We start from the raw sequence: 21,746 nt of genomic DNA, 5'->3' as shown, positions 1-21,746 counted from the left end.
TGTCTGCCATTTCATCCCCCCTGAATGTTACAAATTCTCCCAATTTCAATTAAGGGAGTCTGTCCTGTTATAACAAAGACACCTTGCCTGACCATAGTCGTGAAGTACAGAATACCGAGTGGCTCACATGAGACGTTAGACTAAAGAGTGTTCTTCTATTTCAAAGCATCAGATTTACCAGTCGGTATAAAATTGCACAAGGTAATAAAAACATTTGTCCAAAACACAAGAACACGAGAAAATTTTAACAACCAAATAAAAAACAAGCAATTTGCCGTTTGCCGAGTTGGGAGATTTCTCCTGGCAATACAGAAAGCTCTGGAAGCAATAGTAAAAACATTGACAAAAAAAAATGAAAATAGAAAAAGAAAAAGATTTTTTAAAAACAGACAGAAAACAAACAAAATATAATGCTAATTAAATCCTTTCGAACCGCCCACTTGTACATAAACAACAAAAGTTCTTATAAAAAATTAGAAATTTGTCCAGATAAAAAAGAAGATATCAAAAGCAGATTTATAATTTAAAAAAACAACAACAAAAAAACACTCATTAAACATGGAAACATCTTGATATAGAAAAATGAGCCATTGAGGTACCTGAGAACCATTGCCACATGCGGCATTCTGAGAGACAAAATGTTGAAAAAGTTGTGTTTTTACTCACTAAAAGTAATGTGTGAAATAAGCACATGACGTCATCACTAATTCTAATAGACTCTCATCTATCTCATGCAAAATATAGAGGGCATGAAATTGTCACTGATTATATTGGTTTTTGTGTCCCCTGCCTAACAATCTGCTTTTTAAAAAATACAAATCCGATCTCATCTCATTCCTAAAATCACTTGGTAAACAAATCAATCCGTATCTTTTCTCATGATGAAAATAGTGGGAATGCAATTAACACTTGAATTTTAGGTTGGGTTTTTATCTTCGTTTCCTTCCTATCAATCAAATCAATTTAGTTTTTTTATATTTAAAAAAAAACCCCAACCCAATCCCTATCGTGTTCCAAAATTGAGTACCAAATACAACATACACGATACCTGTCAAATTGGGAGTTTTCACTTGTATAAAAATTGCAAATCAGTTTACCTTTGATGTTATTTCCTATGTAGAAAATACCACAAACAAACACACACATACATACACACACACATAAGGACAAACATACTTACATGCACAATATATCTCCCTATCTTTCTATCAATCTCCTCCCTCCCTCTCTCTCTCTCTCTCTCTCTCTCTCTCTCTCTCTCTCTCTCTCTCTCTCCTCTCACTCTCTCTCTCTCTCAATTTTCATATTATTATATATATATATAATATATATATCTATATATATCAATTATATTGAATCTGCCATAGCAATGCCATACAGAAACAAAAGAACCCCCCCCCCCCCCAATCCATTACCTCCACCATCTGAGTCGGTATCCGATGAACATTCCGATGAGGATCTGTCGTTGTCCAAATCCTCCGTTTCTTCATCTTCCTCCACTTCGTCTTCATTTTCTTTGTCATTTTCCTGTCAGAATTGGAAAGAAAAACATACAAAAATTACTACATCATCAAAACTATCATTAGTATCGTCGTCATCATCCTCATCATTATCATCATCATCATCACGACTATCATTACCATCATCCTCATCACCACGCCTATCATCATTATTTATTTATCAACTATCATCTATTGCACAGAAGTTTTTGCCCCACCCTTAAAAAAGTCTTACAGTACCAATAACCCATCAAGCACCCAATGTAAACGGTAATAGTCTTACAGTATCGATAACCCATCAGACACCCAATGTAAACGGTAATAGTCTTACAGTACCGATAACCCATCAGACACCCAATGTAAACGGTAATTGTCTTACAGTACCGATAACCCATCAGACACCCAATGTAAACAGTAATTGTCTTACAGTGCCAATAACCCATCAGACACCCAATGTAAACGGTAATTGTCTTACAGTACCGATAACCCATCAGACACCCAATGTAAACAGTAATTGTCTTACAGTAGCGATAACCCATCAGACACCCAATGTAAACGGTAATTGTCTTACACAGTAAACCGATAACCCATCAGACACCCAATGTAAACAATTGTAATAGACCCCTGTAACAAGCTTCAGTGCCAATAACCCATCAGACACCCAATGTAAACGGTAATTGTCTTACAGTACCGATAACCCATCAGACACCCAATGTAAACGGTAATTGTCTTACAGTAGCGATAACCCATCAGACACCCAATGTAAATGGTAATTGTCTTACAGTACCAATAACCCATCAGACACCCAATGTCAACAGTAATTGTCTTACAGAGCCACTAGGACCACGGAGCCAAAGTTTATCCCAGTTTCCATCAGTTAAAACTGACAATAACAATTACTTGCCACCCTTTGGACAAGACACTAATCTATCACAAAGTACTTTCTGCCTGATAAAATAGACCCAGATTCGCTCCTTTCTTTTCCCTTTTTTTCTTCTTCTTGCATATTTTTTCATTTCTGAATTAATGATCTATTTTGTCAATTTTGTTTTAGAAATAAATCCCATAATTCATACGATGATGCCTGACCTTCCCTTCCAGCTCGTTGGACGTTTCTCCATTCTGACTCTCGTCGTCTTTGTTGTTGTTGTTGACGTTCTCTTTGTCACTCCTGTAGGAACAGATGGAGTGGAGCAGATCTTTATAAATATTGTAATGTGTTGTCATTGCGTTGGTCTTTATAGAATCAACAATACATACTGTTGTCTGATGTGTAATACATTGAAAGAATATAATAGTAGTAGTAGTAATAATAATAATAATAATATAATAATAATATAATAATAATAATAATATAATAATAATAATAATAATAATATAATAATAATATATAATAATTATTAATTAATTATATTATATTATTATTATTATTATTATTAATATTAATATTAATTATAATAATAATAATATAATAATAATAATAATAATAATAATAATAATAATAATAATAATAATAATAATAAATAATAATAATAATAATAATAATAATAATAATAATAATAATAATAATAATAATAATAATAATAATAATTAATAATAATATAATAATAATAAAATAATAATAATAATAATAATAATATAATAATAATAATAATAATAATAATAATAATATAGTATATAATAATAATAATAATAATAATAATAATAATAAATAATAATAATAATAATAATAATAATAATAAATAATAATAATAATAATAATAATAATAATAATAATAATAATAATAATAATAATAATAATAATAATAACAATAAAAGGTGAAAATAACACAACCATTTTACGATATGGCTTTTATATAATGATGGACACAATTGACTGAAAAACCAGAAAGACTCAATCCATACACTGTCAACTTTTATCATTAAAAATCCATATAAATGTCTTTAAAATATTCATTAAAAATGTTATTTGTTTTATAGTCTTGAGTGGTTTAATAGTGGAATTTTTAACTTTAAGGCATTCCAAAACCGCAAGTAAGGAAATGATCATGGAAAAGGTAATCAAAAGGTTGTGACCGAATTAGAGAGAAAAATGAAGTGGGTTATGGAGACTTGCATAGAGTGGAGACAACACAAGACCTACAACGTTTCGTGCCTTTGTCATTCATCAGGTGACAAACAAAACAAGACAATAAAACATTAAGCCAGAGATTTGAATGGCCTTGAGCTTTATTGAATAGAGGATTGGGTGAAATATAAATACATTTTATTATTATTATTATTATTATTATTATTATTATTATTATTATTATTTATTATTATTATTATTATTATTTATTATTATTATATTATTATTATTATTATTATTATTATTATTATTATTATTATTATTATATTATTATTATTATTATTATATACTATTAATATTATTATATATTTAAAGAGAAACAAAATAAATAAAATTCCCATTTTCATCCATGAGACGGAATTTGTCTTTAGGGTTCATATTCCAAGGAAAGACTAGAATAACCCAGATGTCAGCCACAGTGCATCACTGCAAAGTGAGCTAGGGCAAGGTGACTTGGTCAAGGTCACACAGTGCAGCATGTTGTTGAACTCGGTGCCTTTTGAGTACGAAGAAAAGACCACAGCACTCAGTCCAGAGTGCCGACTTGAAATTTGAAAAATTCGTCGTTTCCAAGGGGATAAAAGAAAATGTCACTTTAAATATTTAGAAATAAACAATTTGCTCTCAGCACAGTCCAAAAATGCTCCAAAGTCCTGAATAACACAGATGGATCTAAGAAGCTAAACTTTCCATCTCAACAAACAAGATTTATGGAGTCAAAGTGGCGTATGCAAGTCTGTAGCTGGAGGTAAAAATTTGTATTTCGATTAATTTTTCGTAGTCTAGGCAGGTCTATCAGCCACATTGGTCCCAATTGGATGTGAATGGATGCCATTGTTGCCAATTGGATGTGAATGGATGCCATTGTTGCCAATTGGATGTGAATGGATGCCATTGTTGCCAATTGGATGTGAATGGATGCCATTGTTGCCAATTGGATGTGAATGGATGCCATTGTTGCCAATTGGATGTGAATGGATGCCATTGTTGCCAATTGGATGTGAATGGATGCCATTGTTGCCAATTGGATGTGAATGGATGCCATTGTTGCCAATTGGATGTGAATGGATGCCATTGTTGCCAATTGGATGTGAATGGATGCCATTGTTGCCAATTGGATGTGAATGGATGCCATTGTTGCCAATTGGATGTGAATGGATGCCATTGTTGCCAATTAGATATGAATGGATGCCATTGTTGCCAATTGGATGTGAATGGATGCCATTGTTGCCAATTAGATATGAATGGATGCCATTGTTGCCAATTGGATGTGAATGGATGCCATTGTTGCCAATTGGATATGAATGGATGACATTGTTGCCAATTGGATGTGAATGGATGCCATTGTTGCCAATTGGATGTGAATGGATGCCATTGTTGCCAATTGGATGTGAATGGATGCCATTGTTGCCAATTGGATAATAATAATAATACACATTTATATAGCGCTCATTCTCGTGTAAAACACAAGCTCTGGGCACTTTACAATATAAATATCAATTTTAAGTGAAAAAAATAAAATAATAACAACAATAATAATTCATAGCCAAATCAAGGATTCATATAGAGTCAAGAAAAACAAATACAGTAAAAATATGAATGGATGCCATTGTTTGACAGCACTTTTTGTCTCTTTTTCCTTTCGTCTTCTGACAAAAGTCAGAATCTGAAAAGTCATTATTTGTCTTGCATTGTCACCATCTTTAAGAGTCGTATTTACCCAACACATTTTTCTCTTCATTTTCACAGGCACATTTCGGTACCTCTAGGTATCCGTTTTATGACATAAATTGTTTAGTGATTGAATTAAAAGTGAAAGGAAACAACAACATAAACCATCACTCTGTGTTACGTTAGTGGGGAGAAGAAAGGAAAAAAAAAAAAAAGAAAAGAAATATAATTTACACGAATGGAATATTTTTCTTAAGTCAGGGTTACCTATTCAGGAGACGAGAATTTACGCAAATTTTAAGCGAACATATCGACCAACCCTATCTGACATATCGACCAACCCTATCTGACTTATCCACCAACCCTATCTGACTTATCCACCAACCCTATCTGACTTATCCACCAACCCTATCTGACTTATCCACCAACCCTATCTGACTTATCCACCAACCCTATCTGACTTATCCACCAACCCTATCTGACTTATCCACCAACCCTATCTGACATATCCACCAACCATATCCACCAACCCTATCTGACATATCCACCAACCATATCCACCAACCCTTAACTGAGCACTGACATCCAGCAAAGAGACATTTCGTAATTCCCCTTCTCCATTCTCCAGGTGATTGGAGGCTTTTCTGTAACATCCTGAATTCCGTAAATATACAGAAAATCGGCAACATGTTTAAGTTTTATTTTTATACCATATGGGGTTAAAATGATAATTTCCCCAACCCCCTTTTTTGTGTTCATATGGTAAGATAGAACTAATAGAGTTGCTTTGAAATACAGACGTTTCTCAATTCTCTTCTATGCTCCTCAAGATATACTTATCCTTCTATTCCTCATATCAATATCTATTAATGACCTTCTATCCTCATCAATATATTGACCTATCCTCATCAATATATTGACCTATCCTCATCAATATATTGACCTTCTATAATCATCAATATATTGACCTTCTATCCTCAGCAATATATTGACCTTCTTTCCTCATCAATATATTGACCTTCTATCCTCATCAATATACTGACCTATCCTCATCAATATATTGACCTTCTATCCTCATCAATATATTGATCTAGATGCCTTCTCTACCCTATTTCTAAAATTAAGGCCAAAAAACCCACTCAAAAATGTTAAAGGAAATGAAATGAAATGTTAGAAATGAGGTGCACTTACTTTTGCAGGTCTGATTACTGAACACAAAATTAAGGGATTTGATTTAACATTGTTGTATTGGAGAACATTTTTCATTGGCTGGAGAGTATTTCCATTACCACAATGAGCCCATAAATATTTGGGTTATCAGACCTGCATCTAAGTGCACATCGGTTAGTAGACAGTGCTCACTCTTGATTTAAATTACGAGAATGCGACCTCCTTAATTTTTTTAGTTTCTTCATTTCCATCTTGGCCTCGGCCAGAACGGACGAGGACTCCAGTATTTCCGGGGACACCGGCCCTTCCATTCCTGCCGAGAAGGACGAAGACATCATGGACAGCGAGCTGAGAGTCATCCGAGACGAGGAGGACCGAGGGCTTCGTAAAGCGTTGGATTTGCTGAGGTGTTCACACAAGGATGACGATTCTGCCAGCTGAGATCTGGAACGAAATAATTTCTTCCTTTAAATAAAATTGGTGGAGAATATTCATCATCCTGAATTTCATGCATCAGATTTGCTGGAAGCAAAAAGAACAAAAATTCTGCATTATTTGTTTTAAAATCCCGAATTTGAAGAAACAACAAATCCATATTTACCCATAATGCAGGATTTTTATTCTTACTTATATGAAAATCAAATAAAAATTTCTTAGAACCAATGTGGAGTCACTCTCATGGATCAAAAATTCGTCTGAACAAAAAGACAATGTTTAAAAATCACTTTTCTTCAAATATTTTTGTTACAAAATCTGAAATCTGGGATTTTTATTTTCCTTGCACAATATGAAATCTTCGAACTAGAATATCACTTTACACACAAATTTAAAAAATGAAAGAAGTGTGAGCAAATAATTGTGTGATTTAATCTTAGCTTACAGAGCTGGAGGAGGAGGAGGAGGAAGAGGAAGAGTGAGGAAAAGGAAGAGGAAGAGGAAGAGGAAGAAGAAGAAGAAGAAGAAGAAGAAGAAGAAGAAGAAGAAGAAGAAGAAGAAGAAGAAGAAGAAGAAGAAGAAGAAGAAGAAGAAGAAGAAGAAGAAGAAGAGAGAAGAAGAAGAAGAAGAAGAAGAAGAAGAAGAAGAAGAAGAAGAAGAAGAAGAGAAGAAGAAGAAGAAGAAGAAGAAGAAGAAGAAAAAGAGGAAAGAAAAAAAATGTGAGGAAATAACCAAAAAAAATCCAACGTACTTGAGATCTTCGATTTCTGCCAGGTATTTTTTGACAAGGTTTGACACGTCTTCATTGGTCACGTCTCCTGGAAAGTCAAACAAAACGTCCATTGGAAACAGATTAGAAATGACTGGGTTACTTTCCAAGACTTTTCTACAGAGAAGACCTACAAAATATCTCTGTCGTCTATCTAGAATTTTGTAATGTATTTATGTCTTTATTGTTTACAAAGTCATACGACACTAATAACCATTCAAACTTCCACCCAAAGACGTCTAAAACTTGCACCATCAAAGGAGGGATTTGAACCTAGGATCTACCAGTCCGAAGATGAGTAACATCTCATACACTCATATAGCCATAGGACACATACATTCAAAGCCCCCTCCATGGTCAACTTACTTCACTAGAGATTAACTAGATCTACCTCATGAGTAAATCTGATAAACCCACAAAGCCAAACGACACTAATAACCATTCAAACGTCCCCCCAACGATGTCTAAAACTTAACTTTGCACCATCAAAGGAGAGATTTAAACCTAGGATCTACCAGTCCGAAGATGAGTAACATCTGATAAACCCACAAAGCCAAACGACACTAATAACCATTCAAACGTCCCCCCAACGATGTCTAAAACTTAACTTTGCACCACCAAAGGAGGGATTTGAACCTAGGATCTACCTGTCATACACTCATATAGCCATAGGACATTACTCACCATTCACACTTCCTCCCAAAGACGTCATGGCAGCATCGGTCATCAGCTGTGTATTCCGAACCTTGAGACTTTCAATGGTGTCCTGTAACGCTTTCACCCTCTGTCTCAGCTTGTCATTCTCCGTCTGGAGCATCGTGTTTTCGGCCACCATGTCATTGACGGTTTCCACCCCGTCTGCATCCACAGTGCATCGACCCTGAAATAAGGTGATAACAATAATGTACAATTTTTGGGTTTGTATTGGTTTTCGGCATCGAGTTCTTGACCACAACACAACTTCAGGAGTTTTATTATCAAGAACAATTGCCCAAAACCAATAAAAGTTCAAAAATGATTTTATTACACCCCCCCTCCCATCACTAAAACACACCACTCCCTCCTTCCATTTACATTCCCATTGGTATTACTTCCACTTCAGGTTTGTCGTCTGCAACTTGTGTCACCAAAGTTCAAGGCCTCAAAATATTAATTCCCCTCCTTGCTACGGTTCCAATACACAAGCATACATCTAATGGCCTATATAGGAATCTAGCGACAGCTCTTTATCTTTACTATAGGGGGTGTAATATAATGTTGTAAAGTATCTTGAAATGAAATATGACATATGTAACTACTGTGTGACACAATGGGCATGTACTATATCAAAATGAAAGTTTCTACAAATGTGAATCAAATTTGAACCAGAATTTCTTTATGTTGAAAGGAATATAAAAACAAATATTGTGAGCTATTTCCATGATCAATATTTGAAGGACGAGTTTTGTGACCAAAATTCTAAATATCTGTTTCTTTGAACAGAATTATTGCTACAAATAAAACACACAACAGCACATACAGGAAAACACACAACAACAACACATACACTCTTGTAATCCAGTAATTCCTGTGTGAGGCGTGCTATCTCAGCCCGAAGCGTGGCCAGTTGTTTACTGGTCTTGTCTTGATTGGCCATGACCTTGTTCTTGATGTTCTTGGCCCGATTGGCGTACTTCAGGGTGTTCAGCGTCTCCATGAAGTCGCTGTCTGACGGGGAGATGCAAGCGATCATCAACGTACGACTGGAATAAAATGGCACAAAGTTAGGGAGGGAATGGAAATTGATTAATATTGAATATTGAATAATAATAATATAATAATAATAATAATAATAATAATAATAATAATAATAATAATAATAATAAATAATAATAATAATAATAATAATAATAATAATAATAATAATAATATAATAATAATAATAATAATAATAATAATAATATAATAATAATAATATAAATAAAAATAATAATATAATAATAATAATAATAATAATAATAATAATAATAATAATAATAATAATAATAATAATAATAATAATATAATATAATTACATAATGATAAATAATAATAATAATAATAATAATAATAATAATAATAATAATAATAATAATAATAATAATAATAATTTAATTAAATAATGAATAATAATAATAATAATAATAATAATAATAATAATAATAATAATAATAATAATAATAATAATAATAATAATAATAAATAATAATACACTAATATAATAATAATAATAATACAATAATAATAATAATAATAATAATAATAATAATAATAATAATAATAATAATAATAATAAATAATAATGAATTAATAATAATAATGATAATTATAATAATAATTATAAAATAATAAAATATCAGTTAAAATATTAATAAGAATTGACATATGAATAAAAGCTCACATGCATCCAACACATACACAATAGCACACTACAACAACACACAAACACTATAACACTAATCATATAATAATTGTACATAATATAATTACATACATACATACATAATAAAAACAAAGACAGAAACAACAAAGACACATATACACTAATGCCAAAGCAGACTGTAAATACAGTAAAATATACCCCGCAGTCTCAATTCAGACAATATCCCTAAGACATTCAGTCAGATAGAACCAACCTACATAAACTGTACATACATACTAATTACTGTACTCAGGATCTTGTAAGCGTGTCAGTTAACACTCTAGCACAGCTTCCCATTTATGCTATTGTCCCCAGTGCTGATAAAACACTATGCTACATACATCACTTCATAGAAACAAATAATAATAAAATTCCAGAAGGACAGACTTGTAAATCACAAATGTGGCCAAACCCTTGAGTCTCTGTACAATATCCCTAAGACATCAGTCAGATGTCAACACATAAATGTAATGAGTAGATATGTTGCCTCCAGGAGTCTAAAGCCGGTAGTTAGAATCTTGTATGGCACTGACTCCTTGCTTTCCAGGTGTATACATTGCCTAAAACCAGCTGTCAAGAAAAGAAATGAAGTGAGTAGGAAAGTGCCATGCCAGAAGACAACAGAGAATAAAAACTTTGTGGCTCGAACCCTTGACCTTACTGGTACATTGCCTAAAACCAGCTGTCAAGACAAGAAATGAAGTGAGTAGGAAAGTGCCATGCCAGAAGACAACAGAGAATAAAAACTTTGTGGCGGCGATGGGTGCTCGAACCCGCGACCATACAGGTACAACAACTCTGCCTGACCGGGGAGATTGTGACTACTGTATGAGCTATCCACGACCCCCCAAAAAATCGCTTCAAACCTTAGTCTAACTAGAGCCTTCCCTTCCTGACTTCTTGAGGTCACGGGTTCAACACACACATACTGTCAACACAGTAATACATTCATGTTGTTGTAAGTTTATAATTCTTGGATAGGCAAATTTACAATTTCACAAAACATGAAAATTTTCAACCATAAACTGGCAAGAGGGGTCCGTACCATAGCCATCTTATGTTTAAAAAAAAAATTAATTGAGTTTTCATAAAGCAAAATATCCACTTAACATGCTCAAAGCGCTTTACAAAGGGTCCCTGACCAACAGCAACAAGTAACATGTAAAACGAGACATGACGCCTGTTAGGCGCTATTACAAATTTTTCGGACGACAACGCTGTTATTGGCCAGGTACTCATTTTACACCTGAGTACGGTGAGAGAATGTGAGTAAAGAGCCTTTTCCAAGGACTCAACTATGCGCCGAGCGAGGCTCGAACCCAGGACCTTCCAATCCGAAAGCGAGTGTCATACCACAAGACCACATATGATGATGATGATGATGATGATGATGATGATGATGATGATGATGATGATGATGATGATGATGATAGATGATGATGATGATGATGATGATGATGATGATGAGATGATGATGATATGATGATGATGATGATAGAATGATGATGATGATGATGATGATGATGATGATGATGATAGATAGATGATGATGATGATGATGATGATGAGATGATGATGAATGATGATGATGATGATGATGATGATGATGATGATGATGATGATGATGATGATGATAGATGATGATGATAGATGATGATGATGGTGATGATGATGATGATGATGATGATGATGATGATGATGATGATGATGATGATGATGATGGACACAACCCTTACCAGGCCACAATTGATTGAAATTCCCTCCTTCTGCCGATCTCCAGTGGCTCCAGTTCTTTTCAGTCTTTCCGAACCGGCCAAATCGACAAAATGGAATTTGGCCGTCAGAGTTTCAAACTCGGTCTGAGTGGTGTCCGAGTCCTTGCCTTCGTCCAACTGTTGATTCTGGGGGGAAGGTTTTAAAACAAAATAAAACTTGAGCTTTTATATAGGGCAATATCCACTAAACGTGCTCAAGGAGCTTTATAAAATCCCTTTATTCATCCCATTTAGGAAATTTGTCTCTAGGGTCTATTCCAAAGGAAGACTGGAATAACCCAGGCATCAGCCACAGTGCAGCGCCACGAATTGCGCTAGGGCAGCAGCTTCTTATGGTTGGGCACCGGGTTTGGATCAAATTTAGTCACACACCGGGGCGAGCAGCTCATGTGGCTCGTTGGCTCGATACCCGGGATGGTCTCGTGACGGTCGACCGGGATTTACACCTTTGCCCTCCCGTGTGCCTCAAGCCCCCTCACCACTGCAAGGTAAAGATCCACGAGGGGGCGAGGGCGAAGTGACTTGCTCAAGGTCACACAGCGCAGCGGAGGATGATCGACCCCGGTACCTTTAGGGTAAGAAGCAAAGACCCTACCCGCTGAGCCACACTGCCCCTAAAGTGTCCTCCTGTTACCAACAGCAACACTTGACATGTAGGACATGGCAAGACGCCTGTTATGTGATATTACACTTTTTTTTTTCCAACAGAGACAACATTGTTAACTGCCAGGTTATGATTTTACACCTGAGTACGGTGAGAGAAGGACTCAACTAGGCAAGCTCATAGAGGGACTCAAACCCAGGACCTTTCGATCCGAAGGCGAGTGTCATAAGAGATAGCTATTGACTTATAGAATTTAAATTGTAAGCAATACAAACGGCCAGTTCAATCTGAATGTTACTCAATGGTGGTGATGGTGATTGATGATGATGATGATGATGATGATGATGATGATGATGATGATGATGATGATGATGGTGGTAGTAGTGGTTATGGTGTGATGATTGATGATGATGATAATGATGTGGTGATTGATGATGGTGATTGATGATGATGATAATGATGATGATGATGATGATAATGATGATGATGATGATGATGATGATGATGATGATGATGATGATGAGGATGATGAGGATGATGATGGTAGTAGTGATGCTGGAGTGATGATTGATGATGATGATGATGATGATGATGATGATGATGATGATGATGATGATGATGGTGATGATGATGATGATGATGATAATGATAATGATGATGGTGGTGGTGGTGATGGTGATGATGATGATGATGATGATGATGATGATGATGATGATGATGATGATGATGATGATGATAATGATGATGATGGTGGTGGTGGCTGTGATGGTGATGTTTTTTGTTTTTTTTAATGTTACCAAAATCAGGGAAACTGCTATAAGAGTGAAAGCATGAATGCGAACAAAAAGCGGGAATTTCCCAATAAAATTGGTAGTTTGTAGCTCTATTCTACAGTAAAATCTATAAATAGAATAACTCGTCTTGTATTAGTCTATGTCCTCGTAGCGGTTAAAATCAGGTTTTCCCTGTTATACGAAAAGGATCTATAAATAGAATGCCTCGTCTTGTATTAGTCTGTGTTGTCTTATTGGTTTAAATCGGGTTTTCCCTATTACTATTATACCAAAAGGATCTATAAATAGAATACCTCGTCTTGTACTAGTCTGTGTTGTCGTATGGGTTAAAATCGGATTTTCCCCATTATACCAAAAGGATCTATAAATAGAATACCTCGTCTTGTACAAGTCTGTGTTGTCCTAGGGGTTAAGATCGGGTTTTCCCCGTTACACCAAAAGGATCTTTAAATAGAATACTTCGTCTTGTACAAGTCGGGTGTTGTCGTAGGGGTTAAAATCGGGTTTTCCCCGTTATACCAAAAGGATCTATAAATAGAATACCTCGTCTTGTACAAGTCTGTGTTGTCGTAGGGGTTAAAATCGGGTTTTCCCCGTTATACCAAAAGGATCTATAAATAGAATACCTCGTCTTGTACAAGTCTGTGTTGTCGGATAAGTAAAGTAAAGATGGCGTGAGATCGTGACGACTGGACATTCATGTTGGTGGAGGCTGTGGCACGTGACAGGGCTCCAGCCTTGAGACAGTCAATGGTCTGTGGAATCAGAGGTCAGAGGTCAGAGAGGGTTAGACAGAAAGATGAGAATTTAGAAACACATGGTAGTGATAATGATATTGGTGGAGGCTGTGATTCCTGTACATTGGAGCTAAACTGTCTGAGATGGGAACTCAGAAAAGGAAATAAATGAAAAGTTTTTTAAAAAGCACGTAAAACTTTTGGCACCTTAAACAAACTTTGGAATGTAAAGAAACTTTCAACAAAAACAAAGATGCGCATATTCAAGAGTAATGTGTTATCAGTTCTATTATATGGAGCAAATCTTGGAAATCAACAAAATTCCGTTCATTGCAAATTGATATTTTCAAAAACAAATGTCTACGAGAAATTTTCAACATTTTTTAGCAAAACAAAAAGTGAACCAAAGATCTTCTACAGAAAGCTGACTCACGTCATCCAATGAGACAACAGGCCTTGTGTTCGCTCCCACCAAGTAGACCCCCCCCCCCCCCCCTCACCTCCCCCCACCCATAGATTCCCCATCCAGTGGTTACTCACGTCATCCAATGAGACAACAGGCCTTGTGTTCGCTCCCACCACGTAGATCCCCCCCCCCTCACCTCCCCCCACCCATAGATTCCCCATCCAGTGGTTACTCACGTCATCCAATGAGACAACAGGCCTTGTGTTCGCTCCCACCACGTAGATCCCCCCCCCCCCCTCCCTCCCACCATAGATTCCACATCCAGCGGTTACTCACATCATCCAATGAGACAACAGGCCTTGTGTTCGCTCCCACCACGTAGATCCCCCCCCCCCTCCCACCCATAGATTCCACATCCAGTGGTTACACACGTCATCCAATGAGACAACAGGCCTTGTGTTCGCTCCCACCACGTAGATCCCCCCCCCCTCCCACCCATAGATTCCCCATCCAGTGGATACTCACATCATCCAATGAGACAACAGGCCTTGTGTTCGCTCCCACCACGTAGATCCCCCCCCCCCTCCCCTCTCACCCATAGATTCCCCATCCAGTGGTTACTCACATCATCCAATGAGACAACAGGCCTTGTGTTCGCTCCCACCACGTAGATCCCCCCCCCCCCCTCCCCCCTTCCCACCCATAAATCCCCCATCCAGTGGATACTCACATCATCCAATGAGACAACAGGCCTTGTGTTCGCTCCCACCACGTAGATTCCTCCTCCTGCGTCTTCGTGGATTCGAATGTGAGATTTTCGGCCCTGAAAAAAACACAAAAACAAGACAAAACAATAGAACTATAGAACAAAGTGTTTTTGTTTACATTTTTAAGGGTTTTACGGCGCTTGCAACAATTTAGGTCATATCAGCGCCAGTAAAAAGGAAAAAAAATGGGATAGTGAAAAGTTCTGGAATTAAAATTAAAGCACCCAAGAAAAGTTAAGACAAGGGGGAATTTGGTTCAAATAGGGAACAGATGTAGATTCCAAGATCACACTATCAAAGTACTTAGAGATCACCTAAAACTCTTATCCAGACACAAGCACAGGCCCATACTATTGGAATACACTCAAAAGTTTATAAATCATACATAATATGTAAACAAAACATAAGTCAGTGCATAAAAAAGAGATGATTTACAAGACAAAAAATATCATATCCCAAAACTTTACATTTGACTGTTTTCCTCCCAGATAAGGTATCCGACGAGGGCCAGGACAAAACCAAGTAATCTCATCTCAAGACAAAGACAGAAAGTATGTTGGAAAACAGATATAGAGGGATAGTGGACACAGTAAGGGCCTTCCCGACGACTCTTTTGTAATAGTAGGCATGTTTGATAGTGTGCCATCAACGTCTACATATATGCAGGTCTGACATCCAAACCCACGTATGGGCCTAGTTTAACATTGTTGTTTTGTAATGGACAATATTTTGTATCATTTTTTGTTGTTGTTGTTGAGATTTTAATTACAATAATGAGCCCATTATAAATTGGGTGACCAGACCTGCAAATAGGTGCACATCGTATGCAATGAATGTATCCAAAGAAAGGAACAAGAAAGGTAACTCTGACTTACCCTCATCTCTGGATCCCGGGTTGTGTCCATAAGATCTAAAACTTCTTCATTGTAAAGCTGGGGAAATCATATTGACAATGTAGATCTTTTATATGAGACATTTTGTATGAGTAAAATAACTAAAATATTAAATGACCAGTATCATCCACTAAGACCATCAGTTATTATGTCAGGAAGGAGTGGTCGCCCTTTCTCTATTTCAACAAAAACAAAGAGACACCGAAAATCTTTTCTGCCGTCCAGTATTAGGCTTTATAACAACAAGCAATAATCATTTTATATAATCATTTTCACTTCCGACTAATGTAAATATAAATTTATTAATTTATTTGTTTTGCAATGTTTTCATTTTTTTTATTATTAGACTAGAGAGTAAACAAAAAAATATTGAAAGAAACAACAACAACAAAATAATAAAAGAAGTCCCAAAACAAAAAGAAACAAAAAAAAAACAACAAAAACAAAAAGCAAAACAAAAATTAGTCAAAACAAAAATAAGACAAGACAAAACAAAAACAAAAAAAAAAATAACAAAAATCTAAAAAGACATTTTACAACCCCAGGACGGATCAGATTGAAAAGTTGTGTGTGTCCATATTTGTAGGTCTGACAACCCAACGTAATTATGGGCCTGTTTGAACATTGTTGTCGTGGAGAGAAGATGTGTTCATTACAACGATGAGCCCATAACAATTTGGGTTATCAGACCTACAAATAAACGCACGTTGATCCAAGCCATTTTCAACCAGAGGTTGCCAGCACACCATCTGTGAATACATTCCATTCCTATCACGGCTACTTCTCATACAAAACAAAAACAAAACAAAACAAAACAAAATAACGGCTTTTAAGATTTTGACCAGAAAACTCTTCCTTCAAATATCGATCGATTAAAATGATTCTCATCTTGTCAAAACCTCTCAAACCTGGGACTTCGTAAAAGTCTTCTTCTTCTTCTTCTTCTTCTTCTTCTTCTTCTTCTTCTTCTTCTTCTTCTTCTTCTTCTTCTTCTTCTTCTTCTTCTTCCTCCTCTTTTTCTTCTTCTTCTTCCTCTTCTTCTTCATGGACGATGCAGTAGCCCCGCCGCCTAAATAGAGGATCCAGACTGCAGTCCACATGTATGAATTTCACCACACAGACACACACACACACATACACACACATAAACACACACATATACACACATACACACACACATATACACACAAACACACACACACCCACACACACCCACACACACACACAAACACACACACCCACACACAAACACACACCCACCCACACACACACACAAACCCACACACTCACGCCCACACCCACACACACACAAACACACCCACCCACACAAACACACTCACACACATACACCCACACCCACACACACAAACTCACTCACATATTCATAATACATATACACGCTGTAATCATTTCATGATTTTATATTTTTTCCACGGTTTCAAATTCTGTATAATTTTTCGTTTCTATCAACTCCTGAGGGAGTTCATTCCATAAACGAACTGAAGAAGGAAAGAAAGAGTGGGCGGCTGTTTGTTCTTGACATTTGAATTGACTTTCTGGAAGTCTCAGGTTTGAAAGGTGTTTACCAAAATGACAGTCTGTCTAATCGATCAATATTTGAAGGACTTGAGATTGTATATAGCGCAATATCCACTAAGCGTGCTCAAAGCGCTTTACAAGAAGTCCCTGGCCAAAGCAACACTTAACATGGACGACGTGACATGCCGCCTGTTAGGCGATAATACAATTTTTTTTTCGGACAGAGCTAACGCTGTTACCACTCAGGTACTCATTTTACACCTGAGTACGGTGAGAGTGTGAGTAAAGAGCCTTTTCTATGGTCTCGACTATGCTCCTCTCGGGACTCAAACCAGGGACCATCCAATCCGAAGGTAAGTGTCATACCATGAGATCACATAGCAACAATAAACAACAACAACAACAACAACAACAACAACCAACAACAACAACCAAGCAACCAGCCGATTCCATCACTGTGACTCACCTCCATGAATTGAGTGTTGACCTTGAACTCTGGCGCGGGCAGGCCGTTCTGGAAGGCCCGTTGCCTCCGTTCCTCGATGCCCCTGAAGAGATGGTCCACGGCCCTGGGGATGATGCCGATCTCATCCGACAGGCTGGTGAGTCCGAGGTCAAACCCCGTCCCCATCGTGTACGTCTTACCGGAACCAGTCTGGGGTGGAGATGAAGAGACAAAGGGAACTAAGTCAGTGCGTATGCCTAGAACGAATGGAAATACGTTTCAACAGTCGTAACGTCACTTCCCTCGTAATGACGCATAGTAACTTAGTAACTGACTCTAAACTATCGGAACAATGGCGGACGCCCTTATGAAATATTTCTCCGACGGGCATAAAAGCGTATTCAGAGGAAAAAAACATTATAAATGTGATCATGTTTTGACTTTTACACATTCTGATCACAAGACATATGAAAAGTTCTAGCCAGCATGAAGAATAAAAAGTACAGATTTTCTTTGTTTAGAACCACGATGGCCGCCGTTGCTGGGCGACGTGACATTAGACTATTGAATCCAATTGGATTCGCTAGTCTGATGTCACGTCGCCCAGAAATGAGCAGCTTGGTTCTAAACAAAGAAAATCCGTACTTTTTATTTTTCATGATGACTAGAACTTTTTCACATGATCAGAATGTAAAAAAGGCAAAACATGATTATATTTAAAATGTTTTTATTTCCTCTGGATACGCTTTAATGCTCGACGGAGAAATATTTCATAAGGGCGTCCGCCATTGTTCCGATAGTTTAGAGCCAGTTACTAAGTTACTCTAAGACATTACGAGGGAAGTGACGTCATGACTGTTGAAGAGTGTTAGTTTTGTTAGAAGATAAATATAGATAGAAAGAAGATGACGTCACTCAGGTCCTTGTTATTATTTTTTTTTTACTAGCCATGTTTATGAGTAACACGCTTCAACAGTCGTGACGTCACTTCCCTCGTAATGACGCATGGTAACTTCGTAACTGGCTCTAAACTATCGGAACAATGGCGGACGCCCTTATAAAATATTTCTCCGACGGGCATAAAAGCGTATCCAGAGGAGAAAAACGTAAATCTGAATATGTTTTGACTTTTACACATTCTGATCACAAGGCATATGAAAAGTTCTAGCCAGCATCAGCATGAAGAATAAAAAGTACAGATTTTCTTTGTTTAGAACCACGATGGCCGCCGTTGCTGGGCGACGTGACATCAGACTATTGAATCCAATTCTCACAAAACTGTATTAACCAGACTATAAACGTTAAAGGTTACACATAGTTTTGTGTGTTGGTTTGTTAAATTTCCGGATGATAATGTTGTGAGTTTCTTGGCCAAGCGCAAACTATCTATGGATAGGATGCGCTTGGCTTAGAAGCTCATAACATTGCCATCCGGAAGTATAACGACCAACACACAAAACTATGTGTAACCATGAACTTTTATAGTCTGGTTAATACAGTTCAGTGAGAATCACTCAGAAACGCGGATGGCAAAATACAATAACAAAGGCTTGAGTGACGTCATCTTCATTCTATCTGTATATTATGGGCATATTGATGAAACGCGTCTGAGTAACAATACTCACATGTTTAGCCTGCCAGATCAAGCATGCGAACACACAAACTATGTGCAAACTTAAATGCATATGATGTATGGGTTAAAGTAAAATATCCACAAATGCAGCCTGCCAGATCAATCTTTTTACACCACTAAACTATGTGTAACCTAAAACGTTTGTGTTGTATTATATATTGATGTAATGCGTAAACGTAAAATAATCACTACTTCTGCCTGCCAGATCAATTGAACCAACACACAAAGTTATGTGTAACCTTTAACGTTTAGATTATAGATGCTGTGCGTTTAGCCAAAAAAAATCACAACATTGCGCATATGCCGTACCAACACACAAAACTGTGTAAACGTTTAGAGGACGATTGATAACTAGTGAGAACTACTCATAAACATGGCTGGCTAAAAACAACAACAAAGAGCTGAGTGACGTCAATTTCATTCTATCTATAGCCTGTTACAGGGACCTTAGTGAGAACTAATCACCCAACTGGGTGTCTAAATACAACAATAAAGAGCAAAGTGACGTTAACTTTTTTTTAATACTCTTCAACAGTCGTAACGTCAATTCCTTCCTAATGACGCATGGTACGTATGAAATATTTCTCCGACGAGCATAAAAGCGTATCACGAGGAAAAAACACATAAATTTGATCATGTTTTGACTTTTACACATTCTGATCACAATGCATATGAAAAGTTCTCGCCAGCATGAAGAATAAAAAGTAATGATTTTCTTTGTTTAGAACCAAGATGGCCGCCGTTGCCGGGTGGCGTGACATCAGACTACTGAATCCAATTGAGCGCAATATCCACTAAACGTGCTCAAAGCGTTTTAAAAGGGATTCCTGGTCAACAGCAACACGTAACATGACATGACGCCTGTTAGGCGATATTACAATTTTTCGGACAGAGACAACGCTATTAACGACCAGGTAATCATTTTACACCTGAGTACGGTGAGAGAATGTGAGTAAAGAGACTTTTCCAAGGATTCAACTATGTGCCGAGCGAGGCTCGAACCCAGGACATTCCGATCCAAAAGCGAGTGTGGGTCAAATCACAAGACCAAAAGCCGTACGTTGACGTCATTCAGTCTCTAAGGAGTCATTTTCTCGTGTTTCGCCAGCTTAACAAATATTCTCTACAAATACACCCAATCACCTATAACACACACATACCTATACACCCACACACCTATACACCCACACACATGCTATACACCCACACACGTATAACACACACATACCTATACACCCGTGACACACCTATAACACACACATACCTATACACCCACACACCTATAACACACACATACCTATACACCCACACACCTATAACACAACACACACATACCTCTATACACACACACCCACACACCTATAACACACACATACCTATACACCCACACACCTATACACCCACACACACCTATAACACACACATACCTATACACACACACCTACACACACACACACACCTATAACACACACACACCCATAACACACACATACCTATACACCCACACACACACCTATACACACACCTATAACACACACATACCTATACACACACATACCTACACACACACCTATAACACACACATACATATACACACACACATACACACCCACATACCTATAACACACATACCTACACACACACCTATAACACACACATACATATACACACACACATACACACCCACATACCTATAACACACATACCTATACACACACATACACACCCACACAACTATTACACACACACCTATACACACTTACACACACCCACACAACTATAACACACATACATACGCTCACACCGACACACCTATAACACACACATACCAATACACACACATACACACCCACACACCTATAACACACACATACCTATACACACACAGACACACACACCCACACACCTAGAACACACAAATACCTATACACACATACACACCCACACACCTATAACACACACATACCTATACACACACCCACACACCTATAACACACATATACCTATACACACATACACACCCATACACATATAACACACA

General features: G+C 36.9%; 1 protein-coding gene across 1 annotated transcript in view; it reads right to left on the bottom strand.

Annotated features, from left to right (window-relative positions):
* Positions 1–21,746, bottom strand: part of LOC144979058 (kinesin-like protein KIF21A) — a 146,178-nt gene that overhangs the window by 83,317 nt on the left and 41,115 nt on the right. Inside the window, exons 4-15 of the mRNA XM_078925672.1 lie at positions 18,094–18,282; positions 16,071–16,127; positions 15,159–15,251; positions 13,912–14,040; positions 11,849–12,013; positions 10,769–10,794; positions 9,219–9,414; positions 8,357–8,552; positions 7,655–7,721; positions 6,661–6,912; positions 2,589–2,670; positions 1,416–1,527 (exon numbers count right to left, since the gene is read on the bottom strand). Coding sequence (XP_078781798.1) covers positions 1,416–1,527; positions 2,589–2,670; positions 6,661–6,912; positions 7,655–7,721; positions 8,357–8,552; positions 9,219–9,414; positions 10,769–10,794; positions 11,849–12,013; positions 13,912–14,040; positions 15,159–15,251; positions 16,071–16,127; positions 18,094–18,282 — 1,564 coding nt within the window. The remainder of the gene's footprint in view (positions 1–1,415; positions 1,528–2,588; positions 2,671–6,660; positions 6,913–7,654; positions 7,722–8,356; positions 8,553–9,218; positions 9,415–10,768; positions 10,795–11,848; positions 12,014–13,911; positions 14,041–15,158; positions 15,252–16,070; positions 16,128–18,093; positions 18,283–21,746) is intronic.

The sequence above is a fragment of the Berghia stephanieae genome, chromosome 8, assembly GCF_034508935.2.
Source record: "Berghia stephanieae isolate SIO BIC M18660-M18661 chromosome 8, UCSD_Bste_1.3, whole genome shotgun sequence".
NCBI classification, from domain to species: Eukaryota; Metazoa; Mollusca; class Gastropoda; order Nudibranchia; family Aeolidiidae; genus Berghia; species Berghia stephanieae.
The sequence above is the reverse complement of the archived record's forward strand: the minus strand, read 5'-3'. Positions and strand labels throughout refer to the sequence as shown.